Genomic DNA, 17,562 nt, shown 5'->3' on the forward strand with positions numbered 1-17,562 from the left:
GTGGAATAATCACAGTTTTAATATTATATTTCCTTGAGGGTTTGTTCTTACCCTTACCTTTCCAGCTGTAGCAAAATATTCACCATCAGGGGACCATTCCATCAAATGTACAGATACTGAAGTTCTAAGAAATGAAGATAAAATTTTTTCACACACAGCTGCATATTTCATTTTTTGCTTCTCTTAAAATACGACTTTTTATAAATATTTCTTAAAATAAAACAATAATCAAAACTTAATTCTGACTATCAAGAAGAAAACATCATACTTATAGAAAAGTTCCACTCAGATCTCCCAAGCCCCTAAAATCTAACGTGTCAACAATTGAACTCATCTCTTCCTAACCTCATCCTATTTTTTACTTCATTATTACTGTTGATAGTACTTCAATTATCCCAACCCCTCATAATTAAAACCTGATACACACATATCCCCATCCATAAACAAAAGTACTAGGGCTACTGCTATCATTATAACTATGAAGAACAATCAAATACAATACAGATTGTCTACTTCCAGAAACATTACTGTTTGGATTAACATATCTAAATAAAATGCAACACAAAATTACAAGTTATATTAAGAGAACATCTCTATTAAAAAAAATCAATAAAATCATCTACCCACTGATAAACTTCAGTAGAGACCTTAACAGATCATTTATTTCAACTACAAAAGAAGCAGATTTGCTAACTTACTTGCATTGCCAGATGCACTTCCAATCATTTAAAACAGGAGGAATTTTATTATCTTTAACCTGATCAATTTCCTCTTCTTCTTCTAGAATGTCACTCTCTGGAGGAGCCCATAACTGTACCAAATCAGTTGCTGTTAACAACCTGTTACCTGAAAATTGAAGTTATTTAAAGAATATGCAATGTGATTTCATCTAGACATGCCTTTAAAACACATAAAAAGATAAAATAAAGGGGATATAGTAGGAAAATAAAAGACAATATTCTAAAAGCCATTTTGTTAAATCCACAAAGAAAAATACATACAATAATTACAACATGTTTTCATTATAATTAACATTAGAGAATTAATTGAGGCAGTGTTATCCACAATAGGAGAAAGATTTTTTACAAAATTCACCTCTCCAGTCCAGGTATGGAAAAATGTTTGTTGTTAGGAAAGAATTCAGTTTGTGAAAGAAATTGGGAGACTATTTTATTTCTCTGAGACTCACCTGAAAGTAGGACAAACTACTTACTAGTCAAAGTCTAGTCAAAAATCACAGAAAGCCTAATATCCCTCAACCTATTTTTCATATGTCTTGAGAACATTATGAAGTATAAATACAAAATAAAAAGATTGATTTTGTATACGACTTTATTAAAACTCAACTAAGCCTTCCTAGTCACAGCTTATGGCATTGAAAAATAAGAAGTCATTTGCATAATTTTTTTTGTTTATAAAACACTATGTTCTCACTTGATCTTCATAACTGTCACTATAATCTCAACATTACAAAAAGGGAACATGAAGCTCAGAAACTGAGTGATTTATTCAGGGTCATTTGGCCAGCAAGTGAGAGAGAATTCAAAATCAGATCTTTTTTCTCCAAGTTCAGGGTTCCTTCCAGTATACAAAACCATTCTCTAAGGATTCCTCATTGTTCTCCAGTTACTAAGGTTTTTGTAGAAGTTTCAAATATTTTTAAATTAAAGATGCTAATTTCCTGGAATACATGTGGAAACCAAAGGCGGGAATTTTCTTTCCATTTTGTATAATGTTTTTAATTCTGTCTCAGAGATATTTAAATTAACAATAAATGTAGAAGTTAGCTGGGGAGATAATTATCTAAAATTTTTCATTCTAGCAGGCTGATTTCAGAAAAGCCTGGAAAGATTTACATGAACTGATTCTTGCTGAGTGAAATGAGCAAAAGCAGAAGAAAACTATACTCGATCATAGCAAAATAATGTGATGATCAACTGTGATAGACTTAGCTCTTCTCAGCAACAGTGATCCAAGACAATTCCCAGAAACTTGGGATAGAAAATGCCATTTTTATCCAGAGAGAAAACTATAGAGACTAAATGCCAAACAAAGCATACTATTTTCACCTTTTTATTGTTGTTGCTGTTTGCTTTTTTCTTTCTTGGAGTTTTCCCCTTTTGTTCTGATTTTTCTTTCACAACATGACCAATATACATATAAAACCTACATCAGATTGCTTACTGTCTGGGGGGAGGTAAGAGAAGGAGGGAGAAAAGGTTTGAAACCAAAATCTTACAAAAATTAATGTTACAAATGATCTTTACAAGTAATTGGAAAAATAAAATAATACCAGGGAAAAAAAACTAAAAAAAGAATAAGATAAAATTTTTCCTTCTTTTCTAAAAGACATATTATAATGACTAGCACCCATTATAAACAATCATATTTTTTTTTAAAAATACATACAGTATTAGGAAGCACAATTATTTGTTCATTGTCCTCCCCCCAAGAAAACCTAGATTCTGTTGATAATGTACATTATTCACATGAATAACTATTAATTTCAACAAAATAATCAAAGATTTAAAGCAATATGTGACTACAAATTGAAGCAAACTGTTGATATTTTCTCATTTCTAATTACCTTGGGGATCCCATGCTAAGTTGTAAGTCACAGAACTCAGAAAAAATTGTCCAGTTTTAAGCCATTGACACTTGATTTGCTAGGATATAAAAAAAAAATTTATGTAAATCCTAAAAAACCAAGCAAATAAAATAACTGTCATTGAATTAGCACATTTTCCCCATTGAGATTAAAATACAGGAAAATCAGAGCAGAAATCAATGGACATTTTATAAGATTCCCTCTTAAGTCCCACAAATAGAAATGTTTATTAATGTTTACATTTTACTATTATTCTATAAAACAATAATTAAATTTAAAATACTCCATGACAAGATTATTCACTTTTAAATAATATTTTAAACTTTTAATTGCTTTACTTGATATATGTCTGGTACAAAGGAAATGAATATAAGCCTCTAGATCTAAGACCTACATGGAAATTGGACTTAATAAAATTTTTAAAAATCACAAGAGTAATATATAAGCATTAGTACTATAATATATGTATTTGAACACTCTATTCATTATCTCTTTGATATTTTCACTTTTAAAACTGGAAATGTGGAATAATAATGAAAGAAAGGAAAAATTATCACTACTAGGTTTTGGTTAGCCTTCATTCTTTTTAAAAATAAGTTACTTTAATACCTTTTATTTAAAAAAATACTGTCACCATTTCCAAAAATAATATTTTAATGTTCCCTTATAATACAGAAAAAGTTATCAAAAACAATCAATGAAACATCTGCATCTAACAATGTGTGCAACATTACATCCACCATCTATTCTTAACAACACCCATTCCTATATTGCATTCATTTTCACAGGTTCATCTGTAGCTCTACAAAACCAATTTCCAAATCTATATATACAGACCACATCTTTTTCTAATATGCCATCTCCAATTATTTGCAATATCTATTAACTCTATGACCTATTGAGAGCTCAGACTCAGACTCTCTAAAACTTGGAGAGGAAACTGTTCAAAATGACACAAAATAGGGGAAAACTAGAACTATAACCTTCAGAGTAATTAACATATTTTATGTCAAGGATATAAGATTGCATTCTTGGGAATAGTTCCTACATTAATAAAAATCACAACTTATTTGGAACTTGGGCAGTAGGTCTACAACTTCTTTTTGAATACTTCACAAGTGTACTCTAATTCACAAGGTACTCTATTCTACTTTGGGATGGTTCCAATTATTACATACTAAGTTTTAATTATTACTTTATACTGAGCCAAAATCTGCCTCCCAGTGATCATTCTGCCCTCAAATACTACAAAGACAACTAATCCCCTTTCCACATGATGGTACTGGAAGACTTATTTCCTATGTACACCATTATAACTTCTTCCACTTGAAACTAAAAACCCTTTAATTTGGCTATTTTATAAGACCTCCCATTATCAAGAATCAAGCAACTTCTCTAGAAAATTGACTAAAGTTCAGATAGCTAAAACACCAAGGGCTTGTACTACATTAATTACTTACACAATTTCTCTTGTGAGAATTGATACCCAAGGGTTCAAAAATGCAAACAGCATTTCCATATGAAGCTGCAATCTGAAAAAGAATAAAATGTTAATATTTAATTATAAAAAGCAAAAAATTCTTCTTAGATAAAACATGTAAGGTAGCTATATATAATCACAAAATTATGCCTGCCCAAAAATATTTTATTGAATCATTTCTTATAACACCCAAAAAATCCCTTCTGCAATAGGAAAAATAAATAGGATTTTCCATCGTGAATTCATAATTGACTTATTCAAAGAGAATTATTATTTTGTCTATGAGAATCTTAAATATAGTAATATTTTTCTTACTTAAAGCTGTATTTACAATATACTTTGTAAGAAACCACTAAAACACAGGAAGCATAATTATGGATATTCTAGGATATCACATAAATCATCCATTGCTCATTAAACATAAGGCACACCAAAGATACAAAAAAATAAAAAACATTTATCTGGGACTCTGAACAAGCAGAGAAAAGGGAGACAAAGGAAAGAAGGGGATAAGGCTGATATAAAAAGAGGTACATGAAGAAGAAGCAAGTTCCTCTATAATCAGCAGTTCCCAGAATGATAACTTTTGGTTTATTCTCAGAGAAGTGGCTAGAAGTCAGGTATACAGTCAGGGCCAGCTGAAAAGACCCAAAGTAATTTCAGCTCCCTTAACGAAAAAAAAAAAATTCTTCCCTAGCTTTATGAAATATAAACATCTTAATGTAGACAAAAGATATTCCCTTCATTGAAGAATAAATTTAGAGTTGGGAAAGGCCATTTAGGAGGATACCCCCCCACACTTTACAGATGAGGAAACTAAGCTTAGAGGAGACTTGCTGAGGGATCATAAGCTACTAAATGTATGAGTTAGGATTTATTCCACAGAGAATTTGCATTTAAAATGTAAAGGTTGTTTAATATTTGAATGTGGATGAATTTCAAAGTATCAGTAGTCAATTAACAAAGATAGAGCACTTATACAAAGGAAAATTGAGAAGCTGTAGTTGTCATTGTGAGTGAAATTAAAAAAAAAAGAAATTGTTCAAATTTCACAATTCTGTCTGGATTTCTTTGTCTTGTTTTGATTTGTAATTTTTTTTGGGGGGGGGTAAATTTGGAAGGTATATGTCAGTATATTTTAATAAAGACAACTCTGTATTTAAAAAAAAATTGTATTGCCAAGTTATTTGTCAGTATTGGTTATCACTTTAGACACATGGGCCCATAAATAATTTATTGAAATTCCTTCGTTAAATGTCATACAATGAACAGATTTTTTTCTACAAGTATCTAAGACAACCTGACTTATATGCAAAAGTAGAACACTGCAAAATGAATGAAAAAAATGTGAAATCCTTCTTATTTCCCTGCAACAGTTTGCTGATAGATATATACAGAGGACAAGAACAGTCATCAAAGAAAATTGAAGAATAATTGTAGTCATGTGCTACAGTATTAAAAGTATATCTTGAACTTTTGTAGATTTTGAATTAAGAATACATAATTTCTCATTGGGCATTTCCAGGTTTTTAAAAGGTTGATCAATCATAGTTATTTCAATAGACTCAAAATTTAATAAAATTTTAAGATATGTAAATAATAAGCAGTTTCTTAAAAACTGATTATTTAAACATTATTACTGCAGGTAGAAATCCTATTTTAATGATCTGGAAGGGCTACCCAATGTTATTTATCAAATTCATTAAAATGCAATCATAGCTGCCTCAGAATTTATTTTATAAAATTATCATTTAACACACACTGAATTCATAAAAATCAATTTTGATTCAAGATACAAATGAGGATGTTTATCTATTCTAGAATAGTACTTTTTTCAGATATATTATAAAATATTCTTAATTATTATGATGCTATTAAATGTTAGCAATTCTTCAGAGGTTTTGAAATTAAACTTTGGCTGGGTTCCTTGGATCTGTGTGGTATTTATATTTGAGTTTTGTGTTGAGGGTTTTTTTGGTGGGCAAGGGAGAAGTTCAAGAAGGGTTGAAGAAACATGGAGTGGTGGGACCAAAACAAGGATATGATTTAAATGTAAAAGAGGCTATAAAAATGATATGGGAAAGAAAAAAAAAAAAAAAAGATAGGATTATTTTTAGTTCCATCCAGTAAAAAACTGCTAGAAGTCCTCTGAATTTCTTTCTAAATGACTATATCAACTTAGCAGCACTTAGCAATTTATCTCCACCCACAAGATAAAGGTTTAGTTCTTTTGTAGTTTCTGCAATATGTTCAACACTAGATCTTTTACAATTTACTAAGGTTGTTAGGAATTCTTTTTTTCTTTTAAACAAAGTTACTAAATTCCTTACTCTTCCATGCTGGTTAGAGCACTCCACACAGCTGACTTGTATGTTTCCATGTTTAGCACCAGGGATGATCTGCACACATTCAAAGTCATTGGCCAAAATAACAATATCACAGCCTGATCCGTATGCCTAAAAAGAAACATTTTGGATTATATAATCTGTACATTTTACAAAATGGTGTAATATTTAAAGAATTTCCTCCAAAAGATTTAGTTCAAATTGTACTTTATCATTTATGAAATTAATATAGTTATACTATCAATTACAAAATAAGAATTTTTTTAAATTTACATGATAAAATAAACATTTGTAAAAGCATTTAAGATCCTCTCTCTTCCTACTGGGTAGACATGGCAACAGCAATAATTTTATGTAATATAGAATTAAACTCCTGAAAAAAATTAATTATAATGAACAAATTTATATAATTATGTATAAAATTATAAAAGTAATAAGCAAATAAACATGATTATAATAAGCAAACCACATAATTGGGCCAGGATATTTCTAAGTGGGCTTTTCCAACTCTAAAATTCTGAGTTTACTTCTTCCTATTTTCACATTTCTCAACACATTGCCTTCCTCTTTTGCAACTATATGAATTTGTGTGGTAAAAAAGCCACAGAAAAACATTTCTTCCAAAGGTTATTTATTACTTCTGATTTAATAATCCTCTAAACAATTTTTTAAATGTTAAAATTCAAGATTCACAAATATCTTTTAAAGTAATGTAAATTTGTAAATAAAATGGGGAATCTTTTAGAAAGGCCTGTATTCTTCAGAATCAGGGTCATAATTCAGAGATCTCTATTGGCCACATCTTGCCCAGTAATTGCCACTCCCTAATGAAATCTAAGATATATCCAAAAGTAGTAGTAATAAAAAAGTAAATAAAGCAGCCTTGATGTATCAATACAAATAATGTGACCAGCTTGATATTAATGGCAGCATTATGGTAATCCTATATAAATTAATAATTCACAACCTCAAACTTAATTTAGAAGACATGAGCCACAGTAAGATAGAACTAAAAATGTAAAAGGACCTTAAAAGGTCATAGTCTGGGCCACAGGAATTAAATAAGTTGCCATGGGTTACATGGCTCACAGCCTAAGGTACAGTGTGTACTAAGGTTTTCCTTATTCTTATGTCTAGTATCTTCTTCACCGCATCACATTGCCTGTGTATATAAGTATTTATAAAAGAATTCATTATGACTGGATACCAATGGTAGGTAAATTAAATTAATGTACCAAAAAATTAATGTAGAAAAGTCTCCATCAGTTGGGGAATGGATGAACAAATTGTGGAATCTGGATATAATGTAATATGACTGTACCATAAGAAAACAAATTGAATAGATTCAAAGAAATTTGGAAAAACTTTTTTAAACTAAAACACAGTATAGTGAATAGAATCAGAACAATAATTTATACAATGAGTATAACATATTGTAAAGGAAATAATTTTGTGGGTTTTTTTTAATCTTTATAAAAATTTTGTGAGTTCTCATACAGGTATTATTTCTATCATTCCTTTTTTTGGAAATGAGGAAACTGAAGCCCATAGAGGCAAAATTCACATAAATAATAAATGCTGTTACTTGCATTTGAACCCAAGTCATCTAATTCTGTGCCCCATGCTCTTTCAGTAAAAGGAAATATTTTCAAAGAACTCTGATCAATACAATGACAAATCACCTCTCCAGGGAATAATGATGAAACATTTCTCACCTCCTGGAAGAGATGATGGATCTTAAGTACAAAAATGAGATGCAATTTTCAGATATGTCCTATATGTGAATTTGTTCTATTTGACTCTATGTGTTAAAAGGGAGGTTAAGTTGTGTAAAAACTATCAATGAAATATTTTTAAATATACATAAGAGAGCAGAAAGAAGCTGAAGAAGATACAAATATTGGCACTACAATGTTAAATTTAATATGTACTTTTAAATTAAATATGTACTTTAAAATAGAAAATCTATATTCATATTTTAATGCACATTTATTTTTTTTCTCCTAATATTTGCATTACAGCCATAAATCAAGGAAGCAAAGTTGGGAAAAGAAACAATTAAAGAATGCTATTAGAATATGACCATATTTATATAGTACCAACTGTTCCAGGCACTGTTAAGCATTTTACAAACATTTCATTTGATAAGATGGTAATCCATCCTATGAAGTCACAATGAAAATCACCAGGTGAGAACTCAGGTTGTCTGGACAGTGACAAGGTGAGAATTCAGGTTGTCTGGACAATTACAAGCAGGTTGACTTGACAGTTCTCTGGATAAGACCTTTGGTTTGGGCCTTTAAAGGAAGTTTACACCTTAGGAATTCTAAGAGGAGCAAGTTCATTGTTTGGAGTACTTCTTCCCAGAATCCCTTGCATTATCCCATTCCCATTCTCTGGGAGGATAAAAGAGGACAGCACTCCAGAGAAAGGAGAAGTCTCTGCTCTACATCAGGCTTGACGCGGCTCTCTGCAGGAAGCGAAGTCACTTCTCTGGACAAGAGTTAACAGCAACTGTCTGGAGGCAACGGTTCTCTACAGGAAGAAGAAGAAGAAGAAGAAACAAATTGGGCGCCAATTTGTTCTTGTAATGTTTCTTGTAATTGTAATTTGTAATGTTCTTGAATTGTCTCTCAGTTGTAATCCTTCTCTGGGAGGAGGTTTCTTTTCTATATAATCTTTTCCTCTATGAGCAGGTTTCTTGGGAGGCTTCTGGAGCCTCCAGCCAGCCTCTTCTTCCTGAATCTTGGCTCTGAATCTCCTCCAGCTCTTGTCCTTCCCCAATCCAGACTGCTCTCCAGGCTCAATGTTGCCTCTTTTTATCCTCCCAGAGAATGGGTGTGGGATAATGCAAAGGCTTCTGGGAAGAAGTACTCCAACCAATGAACTTGCTCCTCTTAGAATTCCTAAGGTGTAAACTTCCAAACCAAAGGTCTGAGCCAGAGAACTGTCAAGTCAACCCGAGTTCTCACCTTGTCACTGTCCATACAACCTGAGTTCTCACCTGGTGATCCTAACAATCACTCTTGTATCTTAGGGCATGTATTAAATACCTAAAGTATTTAATACATCAAGAGAAGGCTACCATTTGCTCTAATTTAAAGATCAGATAAATACAAAAGATTTTGTCCCAGTTCTCCAGGTTTCTAAATCAAACAATAAACAAGCATTTGGCAGACACAGTGCTAAGTGCAGAAGAGATAAATAAAAGAAAAATCATCCCTGACTTCAAAGAGCACATATTCTAATAGAGGAGGCAATATCAGAACATACAAAATCAGGAAACCCTAAGACAGGATGGTGGGGGTGGGAAGAAAGGGGAAAAAGGAAAGAAAGATCTGGAAGTCAGGATTTTTAAATCAGGGGTTAAAAAGAGAACTTTCCAGGCCTGATAGCAGACAATACAAAGGCACTGAAACAAAAATGGAAAGGTGCATGAAAACAGCAGTCCACCAATATGGCTGGATTATAGAGCAAAGGGGAAGAGATCAAATGTAATTAGGCTGAAAGGGGAGGAAGGGTCCAGGTTGTAAAGAGTTTTAAATGTCAAAAAGAGGACTTTATATTTGATCCTCAAGATAAGAGGGATTTACGAGAATTTATTAAGCAGGGAAGTCATGGTCATGCCTTACAAATATTAATTTGGCAGCCGAGTGGAAAATATATTGGAATGAGGAAAAACAAAGATTTTACACAAGGAGAACAATTAGAAGGCTACTCCAGTAATACAAATGAGATGTGAAAAAAAGAAAAGAGGTAGATTTAGTTGTGTGAGCTGAGAGAAGGGAATTATGCACTAAAGATATTATAGAGAAATTTTGTTGTTGAACAAAAAAAATTGTTGCTGTTTTTAAGTTGAGTCAGATATGAGACTTCATGTGAAGTTACTTGATACTGGAGTGATTTGCCATTTCCTTCTCCAATAATAGAGAAAAAATACAATTGATATTGTGAGGTAATCTATAGAGAAGAATCAAGGATAACACAGAGATGATGAAACTGGGAGAAAGGGAAGAGCTTAGGAGGAAAAGATAATGAGTTATTTTGGACATGAGGAATCTGAGATTGAGATTCTTCCTACAAAACATTTACTCCAAAACTCGAAGGAACAAAGCTAAGGATAGAGACTAGGACTGGATATGTAAATCTGTTTTAATTAGATCTATTTTTGCTTTTACATGATCAGAGATCAGGATTGCTACCCCTGCAGTTTTTTTTTTGTTTTGTTTTGTTTTGTTTTGTTTTACTTCAGCTGAAGCATGATAGATCTTGCTCCAGCTTTTACCTTTACTCTGTACATGTCTCTTTCAAATGTGTTTCTTGTAAATAACATATTGTGGGATTCTGGCTTTTAATAATACTCTGCTATCCACTTCTGTTTTATAGGAAAGTTCATCCTATTCACACTCACAGTTAAGATCACTAACTTGATATTTCCCACCATCCTATTTTTTTCCAAATTATACTTTTCTCTCTTATTTCACCCTTTCCCTCCTCACCAGTCTTTTGTTTCTGAGTACCACCTCCCTCAGTGTGTTTTCAACCCTCCCTTTCTTATACTTCTCCCCATCTATTTCTGCCCTCTCTTCTATAAATCTCCCCCTTTCCCCTCCTACTACCCTAGAGAACGAGACAAATTTCCACGCCAAACAAAATATGTGTGTTATTCCCTCTTGGAGCCAAATCTGATAAACTATGGTTCAAACAATACTCATCCTTTCTTTCAACTGTAATAGATCTTTTGTGCCTCTTCAAGTGATGTAATCTACAACATTTCATTTCCTCTTTCCTCTTCTCTCAGTATAATCCCTATTCCACCCCTAATTTCTTTTTTATATCATCACCCTCTAAGTGTCCTGACTTTCTAATTGTCCTAACAAAAATCTCAAAAGTTACATGTATCATCTTCCCATAGAGAAAAAAAGAACTTTTTTTTTTGGGGGGGGGGGTTCTCATTTATTTTTCTATGCTTTTCTTGAGTCTTGTATTTGGAAATCAAAAATTTTTACTCAGCTCTTGTCTTTTCATCAGAAATAACTGAAAATCCCCTATTTCACCGCATGTCTATTTTTTCTTCTGAAAGATAATGTTTAATTTTTCTGGAGAGTTAATTCTTGGTTGCAGTACAAGCTCCTTTGCCTTCTGAAATATCATATTCCAGACCCTACAATATTTTAATGTGGAAGATGCTAAATCCTGGATAATCCTGATTGTGGCTCCTCAATATCTGAATTATTCCTTTCTGGTTGCTTACAGTATTTTCTCCTTAATCTGAGAATTCTGGAATTAAGCTATGATATTCCTTGGAGTTTTCATTTTAGGATCTCTTTCAGGAAATGACTGGCAGATTCTTTCAATGACTACTTTACCCCCCAGTTCTAAGATGTCAGGGCAGTTTTTCTTGATTTTTTGAAAGATGTCCAAGACTTTTTTTCTCATCATGACTTTCAGGTACTCCAATAATTCTTAGATTGTCTCTCCTGCATCTATTTTTCAGGTTAATTTTTCCCCCAATGAGATATTTTACATTATCTTCTTTTTTTTCCCAATTTTTAAAATTTTGTTTAATTGATTCTTGAAATTTCATTGAATCATTCCTTTCCATTTGTCCAATTCTAATTTTTAATGAATTATTTTCTTCAGTTAGCTTTATACCTCCTTTTTCATTTAATCAATTGTACTTTTAAAGGAGTTGTTATGTTCAATAGATTTTTTTTTTAATTTCACCAAATCTATTTTTAAGGACTTATTTTCTTCAGTCAATTTCTGTTTTTCTTTTTCCAAGCTGTTAGCTTTCCCCCCCCCCCAAAAAAAAAAAAAAACACAAAAACCCTTTCATAACTTTCCTGCATAGCTCTCATTTCTTTTCTCCATTTTTGTTCAATGTCTTTTAAGATCCTTTCAAAACTCTTTCAAGAAAGCCTTTCAAGCTGGAGACCATTTCATATCCTCCCTTGAGGCTTTATCTGAAAGCATTTTGCCTTTGTTGTCCTCTTCTGGGTTTGTATTCTGATCTTTCCTGATCAGAATAGTAGCTCTCTTTGGTCAGAACCCTTTTTTGCTCATTTTTCAAGGTTGAATGTCCTGAACTTCTTTTGCAGGGTAACTGGGACTTCTCCCTGACTGCACTGGATAGCAGTGCTACAGGCTTTCCCACTGCACTGAGTGGGTCTGGCCAAGTCCCACCTATTATATTGGATATCAGGGGTTCACAATTAGTCTTTTGTAGTTGTGTTGGAGGTCTCACAGCTGATATGCTGATCCAGGATAGAGTGGGCAATGTTGCTGATTTTGGCTGAGAGCCTCCTGCTAGATTCCCACACGCCCAATTGAGACAGACCTTTCATGAAGGTCCTTCCAAGATATCCAAGGCTGGAAAATTATTACTCTCCAAATGTTTGTTGTTTCTGTCACTCCAAAATCTGTTCAATATTGATTCTGAGGGAAGTTGGAGAGAGCTTATATAATGTTCTTTCTATTCACAGGTATCTAGCTCTGCCTCTGAATATGTAAATCTGAGAATCATCTACATAAAGATAATAATTAAAATGGAGCTGATAAAATGACTTAAGAGTTTAGAGAGAAAAGAGAAGATCACCCAAAAGACAGCTTTGGGGGAGCATCATAATAAGGAGGAGTGATTTGATATGGATGAAAACCAAACAAAAGAAACCAAGAAGAAGCAGTCACAAGTATGAGAACAGAAAAAAAAATACTCATGAAAACCCAGAATAAAAAGAATGTCTGGAAGCAGAAGGTAGCATGGTCCAGTTAAATGTTTCTGGAGTCAAAAGACCTCTATTTGGCAATCAAAGCCCTTTATAATCTAGTGCCTTTCAACCTCTCCAGCCTTTTTATACCATCCTCTCCAATCTAGTGCTGTTCTAGCTATTCCACAAACAAAACATTCCATGTCTGGGCTCTCTGGCCATTCTGCTCTCCCTTCTCCACTCTTGACCACCCTGGCTACCTTTAGGTCTCAAGTAAAAATCTCACTTCTTATACCAAAGCCTTCCTAATTATTTCCTATATATCCTATATATAGCTTGTTTTGTATATATTTGTATGCTGCCTCCCTAATTAGATTATAAGCTCCTTTGAAGGCAGGAACTGTCTTTTTGTCTTTTTCTTTAATCCATTGCATTTAGCATAGTGCCTGGCATATAGAAGAAATTTAATAAATGCATACATACTCAATTTAATTGAATTCATTAAACAAAGAGGTTGCACTAGATAAGAACTCTGTGTTCCCTTCCAGCTCCTGAGTCTATAATTCAGATCTGAGTTTGACTCTATAAGGAACATCAACAGTTATCAAATGCTGTAGAGAGATCAAAAAGGATAATGTTTAAGAAAAGGCCATTAAGTCCAATTCTTTTTGTACAGCAAAATAACTGTTTGGACATGTATACATATATTGTATTTAATTTATACTTTAACATATGTAACATGTATTGGTTAACCTGCCATCTGGGGATGGGGGTGGGGGGAAGGAGAGGAAAAATTGGAACAAAAGGCTTGGCAATTGTCAATGCTGTAAAATTACTGGAGGGAGGGAGGGAGAGAGGGAAGGAGGGAGGGAAGGGAGAGAGGGAGGGAGGGAAGGAGGGAAGGAAGGAAGGAAGGAAGGAAGGAAGGAAGGAAGGAAGGAAGGAAGGAAGGAAGGAAGGAAGGAAGGAAGGAAGGAAGGAAGGAAGGAAGGAAGGAAGGAAGGAAGGAAGGAAGGAAGGAAGGAAGGGAGGGAGGGAGGGAGGGAGGGAGGGAGGGAGGAAAAAAGGAAGGAAGGAAGGAAGGAAGGAAGGAAGGAAGGAAGGAAGGAAGGAAGGAAGGGAGGGAGGGAGGGAGGGAGGGAGGGAGGGAAGGAAGGGCCATCAAATATGACAATTAAGAGAACACAGGAAATTATAGCAACTTCATTTGAACAATGGGGTCAGAAGCCAGATCACTGAAGTTTTAGAAGAGAATGAATGAGAGGAAAAGAAGGAAGAATTGATTGTAGTAGACTTTTTCAGGAGTTTATGTGAAATGAAAAAGAAGATATAGGAAATTATCTAGTGAACAGGTAAGGATCTAATGAGTTTTTGTTTTTATTTTTAAGAATAAAGGTATTGGGGGCAGCTAGGTGGTGCAGTAGATAGAGTACCAGCACTGAAGTCGGGAGGACCTGAGTTCAAATGTGATATTAGACATTTAACACGTTCTAGCTGTGTGCCCTGGGCAAGTCACTTAACCCCAATTACCTCAGCCCAAAAAAAAAAAATAAATAAATAAATAAAGAATGAGGGAGATTTGATTGTTTATAGCTAATAGTGAAGGAACTAATGGATACTGAAAGAGTAAAGATTTTTTTAAAACACCAGCACTTACTAGCAATATGAAGATAAATACTTACATTTGAAGAAAGGATATTATTATTTCAATGAATTGTGAATGACTCTTATAGATAGTCCTAGTGTAGAAAATGCTGCAAATCACAACCCAATTATGCATTCTCATTCTACACAGTTATTGTCCATGTCCTCCTATAAGTCAATAGAGAACTTAGAGATCTCTAGTGCAAGCCCCTCATTTTACCAATGAAAAAAAAGAAACTGAAGAAGTTAAATGAAGAAGTATCAGAGGGCAAGGAATTAAACCCAGGTCCTTCCACTATGCTTCTTCCCTTCATAAAGGACCTATTCATCATATCGGAAGTCTTTTTTTTTAATCTTTGAGATTTCCACAGGTACGAGGAGAGCTTGCTGGCTCTCCTCCCTATATAACCAAGCTGTTCCCATTTCTTATTTCAATGATGCAGTTGTTGGATATTGCTTAATGGCACTTGATACATGATTATCTTTGTTGATAATGTTGTATAATTCATATTAACTCCACAAAAATTCTACTGCCATCTCATTGTGCCATGGAGATAACTCTGGGTTCTTCAAGGCTAGGCCAATAGAACATAAGTACCTCTGGCCAAGTTCTACCAAGCTAGAATGCTCTGAGTTAGTTCCCAGCTAGAGTTTATAACCCAATTACAAACCAAAGTATAAAGCCATTCATCATTATTAGGCTGGAAACTTAGTGATAATTTTTTTGTCATGACAACCTATTTTATTCTCAACACTTAAATTACTTTATTTATGCAGTTTCTGTCTATATCATATGCACCCTCGCCTACCCATTCTTGTTACAGTCATCTACCAAGATCATTCTCCCAACCATTTTAATAATATTACTATCTGGATCATTATCTTTGTCTATAGCCTATATTTCCTGACATGATCTCCAGGAATTTGAAGTATTTATACTAATAACCGTTCTTAATAACCTGACCTCTCACTCTAATTCCTCAACTGCAACTTCAAGTCATTCCCTCATTTATCCAACTCTAATGCACGCTAGACCATGGTAGTGATATTGGTCACATTAGTTCTCATTTTTCAGAATTGTACACCACCTACAAAATCTGGAATTCGCACCACAAATTCAAACAATCACCTACCCAAGTATTTACTCTATGCCAGGCATGTGCCAAGTACTGGGCTTACAAAAACAAAAGAGAAATGGTCTATGGAAGGGAACTTACATTCATTCTACATTCAGGAGCTTTGATCCTTCCATCTATCCCACTTTCTCATTCATGCTAAAACTACCCTTTGTTTTTAGTTCAAATTCCTTTATCCATTGCCTATTCTCCCATTCCATCTTATCCATTCTTCTGTCATTTACCTCCCTATCAGCAAGTCTTGACCCCAAAGGACAGTAAACTACTTAATGTATCATTAGCTAATATACTCCCAGAACATCTTTGCCCTCCTCATTTTCTGTCACTGCAATTCTACATACCAGATAACCTAGAGCTCCTGCTCCAGGGTTGTTTACATAAATCATTAAAGACATACGACCAAAAGATTTATAATAGGTCACATCCATTTGCCAGATTTCATTGGGTCTTAAACCACGAGGATTCTTCCCTGGAGGGAGTGTAGGAGTGTGGAAAGGAAGGCAAGCTGTACAGCTTTTTACTATGCTCCTAGCTTCCTCTCTTGTTATTCCAAATTGTAAACGTAAAGCTCGAGCAGCCTGATGATATTTAGAATAAGATTCGTGTGCTTCCTGAAGTAAAGGAGTACTGGCTAACATAGTTAAAAGGCTATCTACCTTTGAATTTCCATCAAAAATAGGACCTGGAAGTCCACTATGTGAGTGGACATGCAAGATATAAATCTTGCCTGGATGCTTTCTCACTTGCTCTTGAAGTTCCTTAAACAGCTGATAAATATTAGAGGCTGCAAATTTTATTTGGGCTATGGCAATTCTTTGTAACACATCTACTGAACTCTTCTCAACAATGAGATGATTCAAACCAGTTCCACTTATTCAAGGATGAAGAGAGCCATGTACACTTAGAGAGGACTGTGAGAACTGAGTGTGGACCACAATATAACATTTTCACTTCTTTTATCGTTTGCTTGAATTTTACTTTCTCATTTTTTTCCTTTTTTGATCTGTGCAGCAAGATAGTTATATAAATATGTATGCATATATTATATTTAACATATATTGCCATATTTAACATATATTGAATTACTTGCTATCTAGGGGAGAGAGTGGGGGGAAAGGGGAAAAAATTGGAACAAAAGGTTTTGCAAGGATCAATGGTGAAAATTTTTCATTGCATATATTTTGAAAATAAAAATTTTCAATTAAAAAAAAACACATCTACTGAATAGGCTGAATCAGTAATTATATTTACGTCTCCTGGGTAATAAGAGCTAGCATGATAGCAAATAATTCATTCTGCTGAGTGGACTGAAAAGGAGTTCTGACTAGTCTCTTTATGGTTAAATCATGAGAGTATATAGCACAAATATTTTCTTTGGAGGCGTTTGTAAATATTGTTGGGTCCTTTAAGAAAAACCTTAGAAACCTTTTCTTCAAAAATCCATCGCCACTTATGTAGTAGCCGGATTATCTTTAATGGAGATCTATGTGCAAAATTTGGAGCTGTGGCCAATAAAATTTGCCATTCTGGGATGGTGTCACAGCATACATTAATGTAAAGGGCTATTTTCTGAGGCATCATAAGACTGTTGCAGGACTTCAAAACCTGTAGGAATCATTGGATTCCCTAACATATAAAA

The 17,562-nt window shown here is 33.7% G+C and overlaps 1 protein-coding gene across 5 annotated transcripts in view; it reads right to left on the bottom strand.

Annotated features, from left to right (window-relative positions):
* Nucleotides 1–17,562, bottom strand: part of DMXL2 (Dmx like 2) — a 140,025-nt gene that overhangs the window by 102,698 nt on the left and 19,765 nt on the right. For all 5 annotated transcript variants that reach the window (XM_074294514.1, XM_074294513.1, XM_074294511.1 and 2 more), the window contains exons 2-6: nt 6,419–6,544; nt 4,069–4,140; nt 2,588–2,666; nt 699–846; nt 58–124 (exon numbers count right to left, since the gene is read on the bottom strand). In XM_074294514.1, coding sequence (XP_074150615.1) covers nt 58–124; nt 699–846; nt 2,588–2,666; nt 4,069–4,140; nt 6,419–6,544 — 492 coding nt within the window. The remainder of the gene's footprint in view (nt 1–57; nt 125–698; nt 847–2,587; nt 2,667–4,068; nt 4,141–6,418; nt 6,545–17,562) is intronic.

Source organism: Sminthopsis crassicaudata, chromosome 2 (assembly GCF_048593235.1).
Source record: "Sminthopsis crassicaudata isolate SCR6 chromosome 2, ASM4859323v1, whole genome shotgun sequence".
In the NCBI taxonomy this organism is placed as follows: domain Eukaryota; kingdom Metazoa; phylum Chordata; class Mammalia; order Dasyuromorphia; family Dasyuridae; genus Sminthopsis; species Sminthopsis crassicaudata.